The following is a 16,347-nucleotide window of genomic DNA, read 5'->3' as shown; positions in this document are numbered from 1 at the left end:
GCTGCCCTGGAAAATTATGTCAAGAGACTCATTTGAAATAACCTGATGCACTTCCTCTACTTCTGTTTCATCTTAGGAGTAGGCCCAGAGGAGAGCATCATATTTCTCCTTATGAGATATTATTTAGTTATACCCCCCTGAAAATAAGACCTGAAAACAAGACCATTCATGTTGAGGGGAGATCTATCTATCTATCTATCTATCTATCTATCTATCTATCTATCTATCTATCTATATGTGTGTATATATATATATATATAAAATTACAAAATAGGCTAAAAGAATTACAAATTATTACAGCATTATTCCTATCTGATTCTATTGATTTTTTCTTATATGATTTTTGATCTGGTGATTTTGTATACATGAGAAATTTTTAAGTTCTAGTGCAATTCAACCTGCTTAGGAAGGACCCTTTCAAGTCTTTCTGATGAATCCTACATCAGTCCAGGTTGAATGGAAAGGTTCATGGCTTCATTATCCACACATCAACTCTACTCCTTTTACTTTTTTGGAGTGGCCTCCAATCTTTTTTTTTTTTTTGGGGGGGGGGGTTTAAGTGACTTGCCCAGGGTCACACAGCTAGTAAGTCTCTGAGGCTGGGTTTGAACTCAGGTCCTCCTGAATCCAAGGCTAGTACCTTATCCACTGCACCACCTAGCCTCCAATCTTTTTGAATTTGTTTCTGCTCTATTTGATCTGAATACAAGATACTTTGTACAGTTTTCTAAATTTCTTTATGTTCTGGGTAGATTTGCTTCTGTTATTAATCTTGGAGTTGTTTATATTCTAGTTTGCTTAAGACACAAATATTCAGAAGAATAGGATTTGAATTTTTCTTTTTTTCATTATGTTATTTGTGGAATGCCTTCTATAGCAGCTGCTATAGCTATTAATACGGGGTATAATGTGACCTGTTTTCCCTGTGTCACTAGCAAAATAAGATTTTGCATTTCACTTATTAAAGTTATGGAACTTTTAAATGCCCTACACTGATAGAGTTTCCAGTGTAGCAGAACTTTCTCTTTTCTCTGTTAAGGCCAAATTTTACTAGAAGAGAGACATTCACTTGGAAAAGTAAAATGACACTACAAATTCTGTTCTAAAGTATACCTAAACTTATCAATGTAAACTATTTCCCTGTATCCCTGAAGATATTTTCAGTTGTACTCTTTGCAAATTTCTTAGTTGTAATCTTAGCAACTTTCAGGGATTTATCATTTGTTTAATTAGATTTACTTGTTCTTATGGAGCAATGCCTTATTCTGCTTATGTCTTAGAGGGTACGGTATTAGGTTTTGTTGTTACATTAAAATGTTTTTTTAATGATTCTAATAGAAATTATGAGGATTTAGTAGTTGGAGTTGATACAGTATGATTTGTGATGAGTTTTCACTCCAAACACCACTGCCCTGCAAGGAGGGATAATAGAAAATTATAAAATTATAACTGGTACTGGTATAATTGAAATTTTTTGAAATTTAGAATAAGAATAACTGGTATACTTCAGGAATTCAAATTGGTATGAAAATTCAGAAATTCAGAATGAGATATAAGGAAAAACTGTGTAAAAATTGTTTGATTTTCAACTTTTGTGAGAAATCATTTTTAAAATTTTTGAGAATTCAACTTTAAATACTGAGGCCTTCATTTTTAACTTACACAGCATCCTTTGGTTTCTAGACATAGCAGGTTATAATTTTTATTTATGGATTTTTCTATTAGTCTTAGTCCATTTAGTTATATTTCTGTGCTGCTTCGAAATTTTTCATTGCTATATTTTCTGGAGAAAAATTCTCCCAATTAAAAAATAATTAGGAAATTTCTAATATGGTATTCATTGATTTTGCTGAACTCATCTCTTATGTAAAAAGAGAACTTTGTTATAAACATCAGTTTATTGAACAGAAACAAGAAACCTGTTGTAATTCTGGAAGATTTCTAGATGTTACAACTCAGATCAGTGATTTTGGAAATAGGAAATATATTAAAAAGATGTATATGATTGCTCTTATGAGAACATATATCAGCATATGACACATGAAGTAAGGTAATAGAATTACTTTTAAGTATTCCTGTACTCAAGAGATCTTTTGTAAAAGATGATCAATGGGGGCAGCTAGGTGGTGCAGTGGATAGAGCACAGGCCCTGGAGTCAGGAGTACCTGAGTTCAAATCTGGCCTCAGACACTTAACACTTACTAGTTGTGTGACCCCGGGCAAGTCACTTAACCCCAATTGCCTCACTAAAAAAAAAAAAAAAAAGATGATCAATAGTATTTGTAAAATTATCACATTTTAGCTCATTTGCCCTATTTGTCTATGAAGTATGTAATCTTTCTGTAAAAACCCTAAGCAAAAGTTTTGTACAATTAATTGATTTTAGATCTTTTCACTGCAAGCCTATGTTCTAATTGATCAATTATTGATTGATGGAAATTATACATTAATGAATGTTATGTAATTTGTTTGCAATTGTAATCATTTATGGTAATATTTAGAATTGTTGTATGTTATATCCTGAGTCAATAAACCTAATTCACATTCTTTGTTATCATCACTGTCCTCAATATTTAAATCCATATGAGACTTTATTAGAAGTTATTATTCTAGGGGGAAGCTAGGTGGCACAGTGGATAAAGTACTGGCCTTGGATTCAGGAGTACCTGAGTTCAAATCCAGCCTCAGATACTTGACACTTTCTAGCTGTGTGACCCTGGGCAAGTCATTTAACCCTCATTACCCTGAAAAAACAACAACAAAAAGAAGTTATTATTCAAGACATTTTGGGACTGTTAATTTCATCATTCTGAGTCTGACTCCAGGTAGGATCATCAAGAAATACTGTTGAGCCAATGAGTCATGGTACCAGCAATCCTAAGGGATTTTACATCAATGACTTGCCAGTGGTGGATCTGTCATGGGAAAGGCTGGAAGAATGACTCTTAGTAAGAGCTGATGTAGGATTCTTCTGACTTGATTTCCCCAAATGTGACACATGGAGCAGAAACATCCCACCTAGCTAATTCTGAGCCTGACTCAATGCACTTGGCTATCTGCATAACTTTTGCCTGGAGTTGTCCTGAATGTCAGGAAAGAATACCTTCCCTGCTATATAGTTTATTTCCCTAATCTTTTGTGGTTACTTCCTATGATCATGTCAGATGTCATATGATGAACACAATATTTATTTTAGCATTGACATATGTTATTAGCTATGTTGGATTTTTAATTTCTCATAATGGTATGAGGATTAAGAGAATGATGCAAAGAGTGGTGAAATCAGGATATGAATCTGTCTGTTAGTTACTATTACACCTGTTTTAATCTATGTTAAAGGAAGATATATCAACATAACTTTTGATCTATTATGCCTTAAAAGAGACTTCCATTCTTGTTAGACGTTATTGATATGGCTAAAAGTTTAAATTATTCAATAAGTTAATTGATAAACACTATTGTGAAATTGATTATTTAATATTTTTTTGCATATCATTCTTGAATTCTATTTACAATTGAAGTTACTCTGATAATTTTTATATGATCTTGTTTTGTATATTGAAGCCTGTGCTATTATTAGTCAATCTTCTTTTTCTTATGTAAACTATTCAGGTGATATTATTAATGAGGTTGAGGAATGATAAAAATTATTGGATAGCACATTGAAAATAGCACTGCATAGTCATGTGCAAGAGAGTACTATTTCTTGGTTGGACCCCTCTTCATGATTTTCATGGATAGCCTCATGGTTCAGCAGTGGAGACTTATTATAATTTGTTTTTAAAATGGATCTTAATTATCTCAGGAGCTTTAATTTCTGTTAAAATAACTGTGAATTGTTCTATCTCTCAATTTTCTAAATGTTAACTTGATTATAAGAAATGTTTTCTAAGTATATTTCCTTAGGCCTGAACTCTTCCAAGATACTACACATGTTCTGGAGCCCATTTATCTTCCTGGTAGACTATCTTCTGCAAATATAAAACTACTACCTGTTCCTTTTGACATCTGCAAAGATCTTTTTTTTTTGATGAGGCAATTGGGGTTAAGTGACTTGCCCAGGGTCACACAGCTAGTAAGTGTTAAGTGTCTGAGGCTGGATTTGAACTCAGGTCCTCCTGACTCCAGGGCTGGTGCTCTATCCACTGCACCACCTAGCTGCCCCACATCTGCAAAGATCTTAATTCTGGTGAACTTCATCTCACCCATAATGTTTAGACTTTATTGTTACTTTTGGGAATTTATCCTTTCTTTTGGTAATGACAATACAGCTACCAAATAGGAACCAGTATTTGATACCCCTACTATTTCCTCAGATGAAAATATGAAAGACTATGTTCCTGAACTGAGTGATGCTCACAATTTTGCACAATTTTGCTGTGTATAATTTGTGAGGGGAGTATGTAAGATTATAAGTGGAATTTTGTGCTGTAATAACTGTTGTGAATTTTATGAGAAGACTACAAAATCAACTCATACATGAAAGCTTATTGTTGACAATGACTGTCCCACATTTTCCAAATGTCATGTGAGAATCTACAATAGATACTAAATTGTTGCTTGTAGTTTTAAGAAAGGTGTTAAGGTTAAGAACTTCTATCCTAGATGTGCTCTGTCATTATTCAAATAAGTAATATTAAGCTTTACTGTGTTTCTAATTCTGTAATTGTGTACTTGATGTTATTATTAGGTCTGAGCCTGGCTGTATTTTGTAACTGTTTTTTAATTGGAATCAATATCCCTGTACTTATATAAGATGTACCCATTTGAATATAGTCATGTGCCTCAGTTGGGGACTGTCCCCTCTGGAATTAGTGCGGCTCACAGAGGACTTCCCTCTATGAATTAGATTGTTAATGATCCAAGAGACAAATATTAGTATTTGTCTTTGGATCAAAGGAGGGATAATGTGGGTGAAATTTTTCCCAACCTTAGAGTTAAGTGATTCAACTTCAAACAATTCAGTTCTTTGACTAAAAGAATGTTTTTTAATGTGATTTACCTATTTCTTTAGTAGCTGAAATTAATAGTAATGCAACAAATAGTAGATATTATTTAATATGTCCTTATATATTGTGAACTTGTCCCTTGACCAACATAACAATTCCATTTGTAATATGACTAAATGATCAATGAGGTACTAAAAATAGTATCTCTAACTGAAGGAACCAATCAGCATTGAAGGTTGTTTGATTTTAGAAATTTGCCCCAAATATTGTACATTTGGCTGCCAGCCATGATTAGGCACCCCTAAGCCTAATTCATGATTTTTAAGATGATGACCATTTGTAAATGCACATATTCTGTACCATTTGAAATAGGCTCAGAAGATAATATGGGTGGAGTTGTGTTTAAAATTAGTAGGGTATATAAGCATTTAAGCCTTGTTGGGGTATAAAAGCCACCAGATCCCTAGGGTCAGGGTCTTTTGGCAGGTTTACCCCTGTCAGAAGCCGGCTTTATTGTGAGATAGGCCCTCTCTCAATAAACCTATTTTCTACGGCTTGGAGACTTCATTTTTCTTTCATTCCTCGGACTTAGAAATTTTCACGACAATTACAAGGCCCATCTTTTCTTTTTTTTTTTTTTTTAAAACACAAATGTTGGGGGCAGCTAGGTGATGCAGTGGATAAAGCACCAGCCTTGGATTCAGGAAGACCTGAGTTCAAATCTGGCCTCAGACACTTGACACTTACTAGCTGTGTGACCCCACTGCCCTACCAAAAAAAAAAAACCAAAAAAAAACAACCCACAAATGTTTCCCCAACAATCCTATATTGTTGGGAATACTCAATTCTACAAAGAATTCAAACTGCAGGTGACTCAAAAGGCAGTGGAGGGACACAGTAACTCAAAGAGGCTGTAGTGTATTTCCAAAGAAGAGCTACAGGCAAGATGCAGCATAGGTGGAAAAATGTATGATTAGAAGAAAGGGTAGGTAGGTGGAACAGTGGATAGAGTGTTGGAGAGCCAGGAATACCAGAGTTTAAATCCAGCCTCAGGTACTTAGTAGCTCTGTGGCCCTAGGCAAGTCACTTAACCTCTATCAGACTGTTTCCTCATTTGAAAATGGGGAGAGGGGCAGCTAGGTGGTATAGTGGATAAAGCACTGGCCTTGGATTCAGGAGGACCTGAGTTCAAATCCAGCCTCAGATACTTGCCACTTACTAGCTGTGTGACCTTGGGCAAGTCACTTAACCCTCATTGCCCCACCCCACACACAAAAAAAAGTTAAAAAAAAAAAAGAAAAGAAAAGAGGGCGAAAAATAGCACCCACCCCCCAGGGTTGTTGTGAAAAAACAAAAACCCCAAATGAAATAACAAATATACAGCATTTTGCAAACCTTATAGCACGGTATAATCGCTTGCTATTATGAGACTGGTCACTTAGTATAGCAACTCAAGTACTTCACTAGAACCTATGAAATGTTAAGATTCCCAATTTATTTCCAGTGTGTTAGAAACACTATTTGGAGAATCTGTGGAAGGGACCAGATAAGACTTTTACAAGTTTAAAAAGCATGAATGGGTTGCAAACTGCACCACTGGATAGAATGCTCCTATTAACGAAATCAGATTCATTTAGTAAAACTTTCTTCTCTCATCTCCTGACACTACACAGGAAAATCCAGATTGATATATTCTGTGGGGCACATGTTCACATAGCCTACATATGTTGCCTAATGAAGGCCCAAGGCATGCTTGGTGGGTGGGGAAAGTTATTGCCCATCTCTCCCTGCCCATCCCCAAATTCTTCTTGAAAGGTTAAAAACAGCATGGTGTAGTGGAAAAATCACTGGTCTGGCAGTATGGTTGGTCACCTCTGGGTATATTGTAGAGGGTATACTGAGGGAGTAAGAGGCTAGAAGAATATGACCTAAGAGACCTTCCATCTATGATTTGGGAGTGTCCGGAAGTTATTTAGTGATTCAGGAGTCACTAGTCAGAAAATCCTGACTCTTAACCCCTGCTCTGACCCTAAATAGTAAGGTCACACAAACTTTATACAGATTTCAACCCCTTCAGGTCTCAGTCTCCACATCTATAGACAATCTCTAAGGTTCTTTCAACTCTAACCCTTTTATTATCCTATGACTGATTTTAAACTGATATTCTGAAGTGAAATCTTGGACTGAATTTGATCATTGTGCTTTGTCTTAAATGCACTTCTATCTGGAATAAATTAGGATTAAGCTACAGGTAATATAATTGTGGAAATAAAGTCCCTGTCCAAGGCTTTCATATGAACAGCCCAGACAAACTAGATCTGTGTGGAAAGAATACTTCACTTTTGAAATCAAGGTGGAGTTGGAGGCATCAATTTAGTGAATATGAGTCAACACAATGCAATATTATTTATAGACTACAATTAAAAATATTTGAAGACCTTTGAATAGATTTAGGTTTTTACCAGCTGCCTCCCTGGGTTAGACTGTAAAGTCCCAAGGGACTGTTTCTCTTTTGTCTTTGTGTCCCCACCATTTAACACTTAATAAGTATTTGCTGATTGATGATTGGTTAATGGAAGAGGGATTGTACTTATTTTGCTCAACTCCACAGCTCAGAAACAGGACCAGCAGTCAAAAGTTAGGGTGGGTAGCTAAGAAAAAACACACCAGAAAACTTCCTAATCCAATCTTTCTTATCCTTGATCTCTCTGTAGCCTTAGACACTGCTGATCCCTTTCTCCTCTTTGATAATCTCTTCTAATTTTCAGGACACCCCTCTCTCCTGGCTCTCCTCCTATCTGACTATTCCTTCTCCATCTCCTTTGCTGGATCTCCTCCAGATCAAGCCATATGAGTAGGTATCCCTCAGGGTGCTGTCCTGGGTTCTTTTCTCTTCTTCCTCCATGCTACTTCCCTTGGTGATCTTATCTCCTAGCAAGTTCGTTACCATGTCTATATTGATGATTCTCAAATCTAACTGTCCTGCCCCAATCTCTCTGCTGACCTCCAATCTCGCATCTCCAACTGCCCTTCAGACATCTTCAATGGGTATCCTGTAGACCAGGGTTTCTTAAACTTTTTCCGCTCATGCATGACTCCTTGTTGCCCGAGAAATTTTTATATTTAATTTGGGTATATGGGTATATAAAACACGTATACGTAACCTTTTGCTTTCCAAATTTTCATGACCTCCCTCCACATTCAGTTATGTGATCCCATATGGGGTCTGGACCCACAGTTTAAGCTTTGCTGTAGACATCTTATGCTAGATATGTCCCAAACACATCTCATTATCTTTCCCCCTACACCTTCTCCCCTACCACCACCATCCCTATTATTGTAGAGAGCAACACTCCCTCCCTGTCCCTCAGGCTGACAATCCAGGAGTCATCTGAGATTCTTCACTACCTCTCATCTTCCCATCCAATCTGTTTTGCCATTGGTCGATTTTGCCTTTGTAGCATTTCTCAAATCTTTCCCCTTTTCTCCTCTGACACAGTCACCACTTTAGTGCCAGCTCCTATCATCTCATTCTTGTACTAGTGTAATAGCCTGCTAGTGGGCCTGCCTGCCTCAAGTCTCTCTCTACTCTAATCCATTCTCTATTCAGCCACCAAAGTGATTTTTCTAAAGTGCTGGTTCAATCAACATCACTACCTCCTACTCTGTAAACTCTAGCAGCTGCCTAATCACCTCCAGGATCAAATACAAAATGCTTTGTTTGGCATTCAAAGCCTTCCATAACCTGGCTGCCTCCTACCTTTCTGGCCTTCTTACATCCTTACTCCCTACCACATGCTCTTCAATTGAATGACACTGGCCTCCTGGCTGTTTTATGAACAAGACATACCATCTCTCACCTCTGGGCATTTTTACTGGCTGTCCTCCAGCCCTGGAATGTTCTCTTCACTTCCATTTTCACTACAATCTCCCTTCCTTTAAGTCCCAACCAAAATTCCACCTTTTACAGGAAACCTTCCCTAAGCCCTCTTTTTTTAAAATTAAAAAAATTATTAATTTTTTTTGGTGAGGCAGTTGGGGTTAAGTGACTTGCCCAGGGTCACACAGCTAGTAAATGTTAAGTGTCTGAGACTGCATTTGAACTCAGGTCCTCCTGAATCCAGGAGCGGTACTCTATCCACTGTGCCACCTAGTTGCCCCTTCCTAACCCCTCTTAATTACAGTGTCTTCCCCCAGTTAATTATTTCTTATTTATCTCGTATATATCCTGCTTTGTATATATTTGTTTGCATGCTATATCCTCCATTAGATTGTAAGCTTCTTGAGGCCAGGGACTTTTTTTTGGGGGGGGGGAGGAATTGTTAGCACTTAACACAGTGCCTGGCACATAATAAAAGCTTAATGAATGTTTACTGACTGCTTGATCAATAATTACAACTGACCAGCAATGAAATGGAATGCTTTAGGAAGTAACAAATTCTACTACATTGGAAATCTTTAAGAAAAGTCTGGATGACCACTTCTCAGGGGAAGTCAAGCTTCAAGTAAACGGTGGATAAAATATAACAATAACAAACAGTACATATTTATTATAGCACTTTAAGATTTACAAAGCACTTTTTTTTCTGTTGAAAGCCTTGTACTCTTTTATTTTTTAATCATAAAAGTATTTTATTATTTTCTAGTTACATGTAAAGATAGCTTTCAACATTTTTTTAATAAGATTTCTAGTTCCAAATTTTTCTCCCTCCCTCCCCAAGACAGCAAGCAATCTGATATAGGTTATATATGTACAATCACATTAGACATATTTCTGCATTAGTCATGCTGTGAAAGAAGAATCAGAACAAAAGGGGAAAACCTCAAAGAAGCAAAACAAAAAAAGTAGAAATAGCATGGTTCAATCTGCATCTAGATTCCACAGTTCTTGTTTCTGGATTTGGAGAGCATTTTCCATCATGAGTCCTTTGGAACTATCTTGGACCATTGTATTGCTGAGAAGTCAAGTCTATCACAGTTGATCAACACACAATGTTGTTGATACTGTACAAAGCACTTCTCTTGCAATAACTGTAAGGTAGATGGGACAAATATTCTTATGCCTATTTTAAAGATGAAGTATAGGAAGCTGAGAAGTTAATCAACCTCCTCATGGTCACACTACTATGAGTATGACCTTGAAACCAAAACTTCTGAATTTAAGACCAGTGCTACTTGCTGGGTAGTGTTCTGCCTTACCTCTGAAGTTCCTGACAACTTTGAGATTAACTTTTGAGTTAACACTTTAGAAAGAAGGTGCTAAATTTGCCAAGTTAGAGGCATGATATCAAACTGTCTTCTTTTCTTCTATAGCCATGAAGAATAGAGTTTTCCTTCCTTATGTATAACAAGGAAAAACACAAATTTTGAGATGTTAGATTTCTTGTTAGTTCTCTGGCAAACCATAATTTGTCATCAAAAGTGATTCAATATGAAAAATGTGGTTTTACAAGGAGATTAACATAATCGTATTTTGTCTCCAATCATATTCTACTGTTTAGGAATGTAGTATAATTATTATGGATGGGAAACGCTATTGTTTTATCAATACAATTATAATGACTTAAATTGTAGAAGAAACTAAACATTTTCCTTATCTAATGACCCCTAATGCTAACTTCTTTATTTCTGCTTATAGTATCAGCCACCCAGGATCACAACCTGTCATTATTGACTCTTTCCTTTCCCTTGCCTTCCATATCCCATCAGTTGCCAAGAACTGATGAGTTTACCCTACAATATCTTTTGCATGTTCCTCCTTTCCAATACCTCTACAACCACTCAGGTTCAAAGCTCTTAAATGTTTCAATTGCTTTATTGTAAATGCCTCAAGGAATTCCAACTTGTCTCCAACCCATGAATCAAATCATAAATTTCTATTCCTGACATTCAAGGTTCTTCACAATCTGGATCTAATTCCAACTACTCCCCTTTTAATGCTCTACATTTTAGCCTTACTAGACTACTATCCCTCCCTCCCCTATCTCTATGCCTAGAATGGAGTTCTTTCTCCTTTTCTACCAGGCCTGCCAATTTCTGCTGAAGTACTTTTCTTTAAGGCCTAATTTAGGTACTGCTTTCTTCACAAAACCTTACTTGATATCTCTCAACATAAAGTGATGTCTCATCGTACTTTGCCTGGATAGACCCTTTTGCCCTTATCAGAATCTCTTTTATCAGTTATTTGTGTTCTATTTTCTAAACCCTCACTCCCATTTGATCACAAACTCCTTAAGACCAAAGTACATGTCATAACTATCAGGCACTTTGCACATAGTAGGTACTCATATCTTGGTTAGGAACTGAACTGAATTTTCTTTCTGGTGCTATAACATCAGTATTTGGGACCAGTTTTCAAGGAGGAGCTAGTACCCTTGGGCTACTCCTTAGAAAGAGATTATTCTTCAGACCCAAAAAACATTTATTAGCCTGACTTAGGTCAGTTTGGTTCCAAAGAAGTATCTAGCACCAAGAATCTAAAAATGTATTTCTGCTAAAAGCATGCTACTATAACCTCAGAGACTCTCAGGATCTGGCAGGATAGCAAGACAAATCTCTTCAGTCAACCTAGATCGCGTTACCCTTTGTCAGTGACAAGGATTATTGGATCAATCTCTGCTTTAGAGAATGTGTCTTCTTAACAATGCTGAAGGCCAGGCGTTCTAGCTCACGTATTTTTTTTTTTTTTTGCTGAAGCAATTGGGGTTAAGTGACTTGCCCGGGGTCACACAACTAGTAAGTATTAAGTGTCTGAGGCCAAATTTGAACTCAGGTCCTCCTGAATCCAAGGCCGGGGCTCTATCCGCTGTGCCACCTAGCGGCACCCCACTCACGTTGTATTTAAAGCTTGGGTTGACATTTTGGCAGGAAACATCCTGGAGGGATCCCCATCACTCTGGGTTATGTTTCTAAAAGCGTTTGACAGAACCTAAAAACTTTCTTTAGGTTTCAAGTACATCAGTTGTCCCCATCCTGGAAATAATCATGTTACTAAAGATGACTACTGAGATAAACACAAGTTAGATACTAAAAAGCACGTGTTCTTATGTGCTATTAAGAATGAGTTGGCTACCCTAAGCCTATAGGGTAGGACCACTATTTGGGGGAGGGGGAGGTGCAGGGGAACCAAAATCAGATTCCCTGCCTGGGCTAGCTGGGATTGATGCTATCTTCCAGTTCCCCCTCCTCCTCCCTACACGCAGTTTGACCATTTCTGGGTACTGTTCCCATTGGGCGGATGGATGTGCCCTCCAATCAATCAACATTTATGAAGCACAGTGCTAAGAGCAGGGGATACGGAAAGAGGAAACAGCTCCTGCCCTCATGAAGCTTGCAATCCTTTCGGGAAGGTGGAAGTTTAGGCATCTCCTCGATACCTGCAGCCAAGAGTGGGATCTGTGCTCCCCTTGTTGGAGAGGGGGGGGAGTGTTTTCCCTAGTTTGTCACCTGGGGACCCCGAGAAATGAGACACGAGGAAGGGTAGCTGATTTGATCCCTCGACAGTGATGAAGGGAAAGCCCCGAGCTTCTCCCAAAGTGATTCCCCGTCCCTGCCGCCCCCACTCACCCATACCTCCTCCAGCACCGACATCCCACGGGCAGTTCCACCGAAGTAGGCAAAAGCCCCCCAACCCTCCAGGCCCCAGTGGAATACTTCCGCTCAGAAGCCGCCGCTAGTCTCCGCAGAGTTTTGGAAAGAGGGGCGTTAACGGGACACCCCCGACAGTGCTTTTCCGGCGCATTCTGGGAATTGTAGTTTTGGTTCAGTCAGACAGCCGCTCTTTCATAAGGGTCTTCTTTCAGATCCCAAACTGCTACGCGCGGAAAGTGGAGGTCGAGGGGGTGGGGGTGAGGGTGGGGACGGAGGAGGGCCGGCGGAGTGGAATCAGCCAGGATCCTTCAAGTGCCGCGGTGTTTGTTGGGAAAGCGAGTTCTCAGCACCCTTATGGACTCGTAAGGGCTTGAGGACTACAGTTCCCGGCGTGCTCCTGCGTGTCCAGGACCTGGAAGTGAGGGCGTGCGGGCCCTCTCTGGAAGTTGTCCCGGGTATTAGTTGCTGGAGCCCCGGGTCGAGAGGACGAGGCGCTGCAGTCGCCTGAGGAGCAACCGCCGCCCCGCCACCTCCTCGTTCTCCTCCTCATCCCCCAGGAGCTTGGCCACCGCCTCCGCCTCTCCCTGCCCGAGACCCCTTCGCTACAATGAAAGCTGCCATCTTCTTGCCCTCCCCCGACCTCCGATGCTCCCTGCTGCTTTTGGTGAGTGGCTGACACCTCCCGCCGCTGGCCGGGCCGGGGACTTCGAGGAGCCGCGACTCCGCCCAAGGCGCCGCTGCTCGAGCCTCCGGAGGGGAGCCGGAGCCGGACCCGCCCCCGCCGGCTCTCCCCGATGCCTCCTGCCCTGACCAGGGTCTGGCTCCCTCGCGGCCTGCTCCCGCCGGCCGGGCCGGGCCAGGGAAGGTGGGGTTGCCCGGGACTAGGGGCTGGGAGAGCAGGGGCCGAGCCCTCTGAGGAGTGGTGGGGGGTGGGTGGGGGAGGCCTGACCACCGAACCTTGGGAAGGGAGGGAATCCCCAGGCGGCCCCGGCGCCGGTGGCTCAGGGGCGGTGGGCATGAGACATCTGCGGAGAAGGGAAGGCTGGGGGTTTAGAGTCTGAATGAAACGCTGCAGGCCGACCCTTCCCCTCCTCAGGACCGGGGGGCGGGGTGGACAGAGACGGAGGCTCCTTCGGTGCAGCCTTGGAGGCGGGGGAACCGGGCTCGGGGTCGGGGGGGCGTGGCCTTGCTCACTGCGGGGTGGGGGTGGGGGTGCCGGAGGGGAGATCTGTCCTGAGAGACCCGTGGTGGGGGAAGCCCCTGGGTGTGAAGCTGACAGGTGCGGCGGCTGGTTTCTCTCCCTCTCTACCCCTTAAACCATGCCCCTTGGTGGATCCCTCTGTTGTGGCTACATGTGATTGGTTGGAAACACGGAACTTGTCTGGCTGACACTCTGCCCGAGGGGTGGGGGGACGCGGTGGCGGTGCTATTCCTAGACAGCTTGAACTTCCAAACCCACCTGAACCCTTTCTTTCTTCCCCGGCCACTGAACTGGGTCCGGGGAATGGGCCAGGTCTTTTTCCTGCACCCACCCACACCCGCCTTTTAGATCTGCCGGGACACCCAGTGTTTTGAGCTCTTCTTCCAGTCTCATTGTACTGAGGACCTTCCCGCATTAATCCATGTCTCCCAAACACACCTTGAGTATGGTAACACCCTAGGTGACCCATCCTAGACAAGTTTAACTTTGGAAAAGGGCTAAGGCTTGCCCGGCCTCTTGTGATACTGGACAGGTACACTGTGGATATTTACCAGAATACAGTCTAACCTTACCGGAATTGAAGACTGTTAGAATTGGAAGGGATCCTATAGACCATCCTACCCATCTTTCTCATTTTTGCAGGTGAGGAAATGAGGCTGAGGTTACAGTGAGTGTTACTGCTAAGACTAGAATACCATTTCAGTACAACAGGATGAGACCAACTCCTCCATCTCTTTGCAGTTGAGGAATTGGGTCTGAGTGAGAGGTTAAAGAATCTGCCCAGGGTTTCATAGTGAGTACTACTTTGAAGACTAGAATATCAATTCAGTTCAGCTAACACGAAGTACCCATCATATGGAAATAATTGTACTGCTTCAACAGCAACGTGCTAAGTTTTAGTATTGTTTATATTTGAAAAGTTGCAAGTGAGATAAAAAGATAGTTTACAAGAGACCCCTCCAGTCGGGGAATCCATCTTCATGAGCTCCCCTGGAACCCAGGTAGAAAATTTCCTCCCAAGACTTAAGGTCTTAGAGACTAAGGACTTTGACCTTTTTAATTTTGTTGTGCCTATAGGTATTTATTGTTTTTTGGGTTTTTTGCGGGGCAATGGGGGTTAAGTGACTTGCCCAGGGTCACAGCTAGTAAGTGTCAAGTGTCTGAGGCCAGGTTTGAACTCAGGTCCTCCTGAATCCAGGGCCAGTGCTTTATCCACTGCCACCTAGCTGCCCCGGACTTTGACCTTTTTAAAGGAAACATTATAAAAATCCAAACAAGGTATTGAAACAACGTAAAAAACAAAGGTTTATGTAAAATGGAATTGATTATTAAGTAAAATGGAAGAAAATAATTTGAATATTGAAAACTTCTTAAAAGACTATCTGTTGTATTAGTAATAATTTGGAAAGAGGGAGTTTCCTTTTCAGGAATTCCCAACAACAGTGAAATCACAGGTCCATTAAATGAAAAGGCACATATCAGTCACCTTACTGTGCATGTGATCATAGAGTCAGAGTGGGAACAGACATGAGAGACTTACCCCCTTATTTTAAAGGTTAGGAAACTGATGCCTCAGAAGGTTAAGTTACTTGCTCAAGGTCATAGATATTGAGGCAGAATTTGAACCCAGGTCCCCTGACTCCAAAACAAGGGCTTTTTTCACTGTATCAAGTTGCTTGATATAAACTTAAATGTAGTTTGCATATATAGATCCTCATTCCAAATTGCTATTATTTGATGACATACCAATGCTTTAGCTACTAATCATTATAAATTTATTTTTGAGAAGCCACAATAGAGCCATAGTGAGATGTGATAGGTGACAAGTAGAAGATATGTTCTTAACTTCACAGAGGCAGTGGTTGAGAAGCTGCTTTTTTCTCCAAGGCATTCTGGTCTAGAGGTGATTTTACAACAACCCCTTTTATGTAAAAAAAAACAAAACCCCACTTCTGTGGACCTGTGGTCCTGTCTTTAAAGGTATTCCTTTTCAGGGCAGCTATGTGGCACAGTGGATAGAGCACCGGTCCTGGAGTCAGGAGAACCTGAGTTCAAATCCAGCCTCAGACACTTAACACTTACTAGCTGTGTGACCCTGGGCAAGTCACTTAACCCCAATTGCCTCATATTTAAAAAAAAAAAAAAGGTTTTCCTTTCACTGGCACAGATCCTAACACATCTTTTTGTGTTTCTATATAAAAAGTATTGGGGGAGGGAGAGAAAAAGCAAGAAAATTCAAAAATATGAAAAATATTGAACAGGAAAACTACTGTACAACAGATATAGTTTCTTAGAAGCTTTTGTCTAGTTCAGACCATGGCAACTTGACAGACCTCTTGAAGAAAATTGAGAAAAGATTAATGAGTCACAGCATTTCAGGAAAGGAACCTTGTATCACTTACTTCAAACCTTAAATGAGCAGAAATCCTCTCTGCAACAAATGCTTATGTAGCTTCTGCTGGAGGAGTTCTGAGGAGGGAAATTCACTATTTCCCATATCCCTTTTCACTTTTAAGAACTACTTATTAAGAAATTTTCCCTTCATTTGTTAACTTTGGAGAAGTTTAAAGGAAATGGAATTTATTTTTTTGCAACTTGTAATACATT

The 16,347-nt window shown here is 40.4% G+C and overlaps 2 protein-coding genes across 3 annotated transcripts in view; one reads left to right on the top strand and one right to left on the bottom strand.

Moving 5' to 3' along the window:
* The window catches only part of INVS (inversin), a 249,338-nt gene extending 236,511 nt beyond the window's left edge, over positions 1 to 12,827 (bottom strand). For both annotated transcript variants that reach the window (XR_006354232.1, XM_043979547.1), the window contains exon 1: positions 12,522 to 12,827. The gene's annotated coding sequence lies outside the window, so the exon portion shown is untranslated. The remainder of the gene's footprint in view (positions 1 to 12,521) is intronic.
* A 157-nt stretch (positions 12,828 to 12,984) lies between these two features.
* ERP44 (endoplasmic reticulum protein 44) overlaps positions 12,985 to 16,347 on the top strand; it is a 132,714-nt gene continuing 129,351 nt past the window's right edge. The window contains 1 exon segment of the mRNA XM_043979548.1: positions 12,985 to 13,203. Coding sequence (XP_043835483.1) covers positions 13,147 to 13,203 — 57 coding nt within the window. The 5' untranslated portion in view covers positions 12,985 to 13,146.

This window comes from Dromiciops gliroides, chromosome 1 (genome assembly GCF_019393635.1).
Source record: "Dromiciops gliroides isolate mDroGli1 chromosome 1, mDroGli1.pri, whole genome shotgun sequence".
NCBI classification, from domain to species: Eukaryota; Metazoa; Chordata; class Mammalia; order Microbiotheria; family Microbiotheriidae; genus Dromiciops; species Dromiciops gliroides.
Note: the sequence above shows the minus strand (reverse complement) of the source record. Positions and strands in the feature narration are given on the sequence as shown.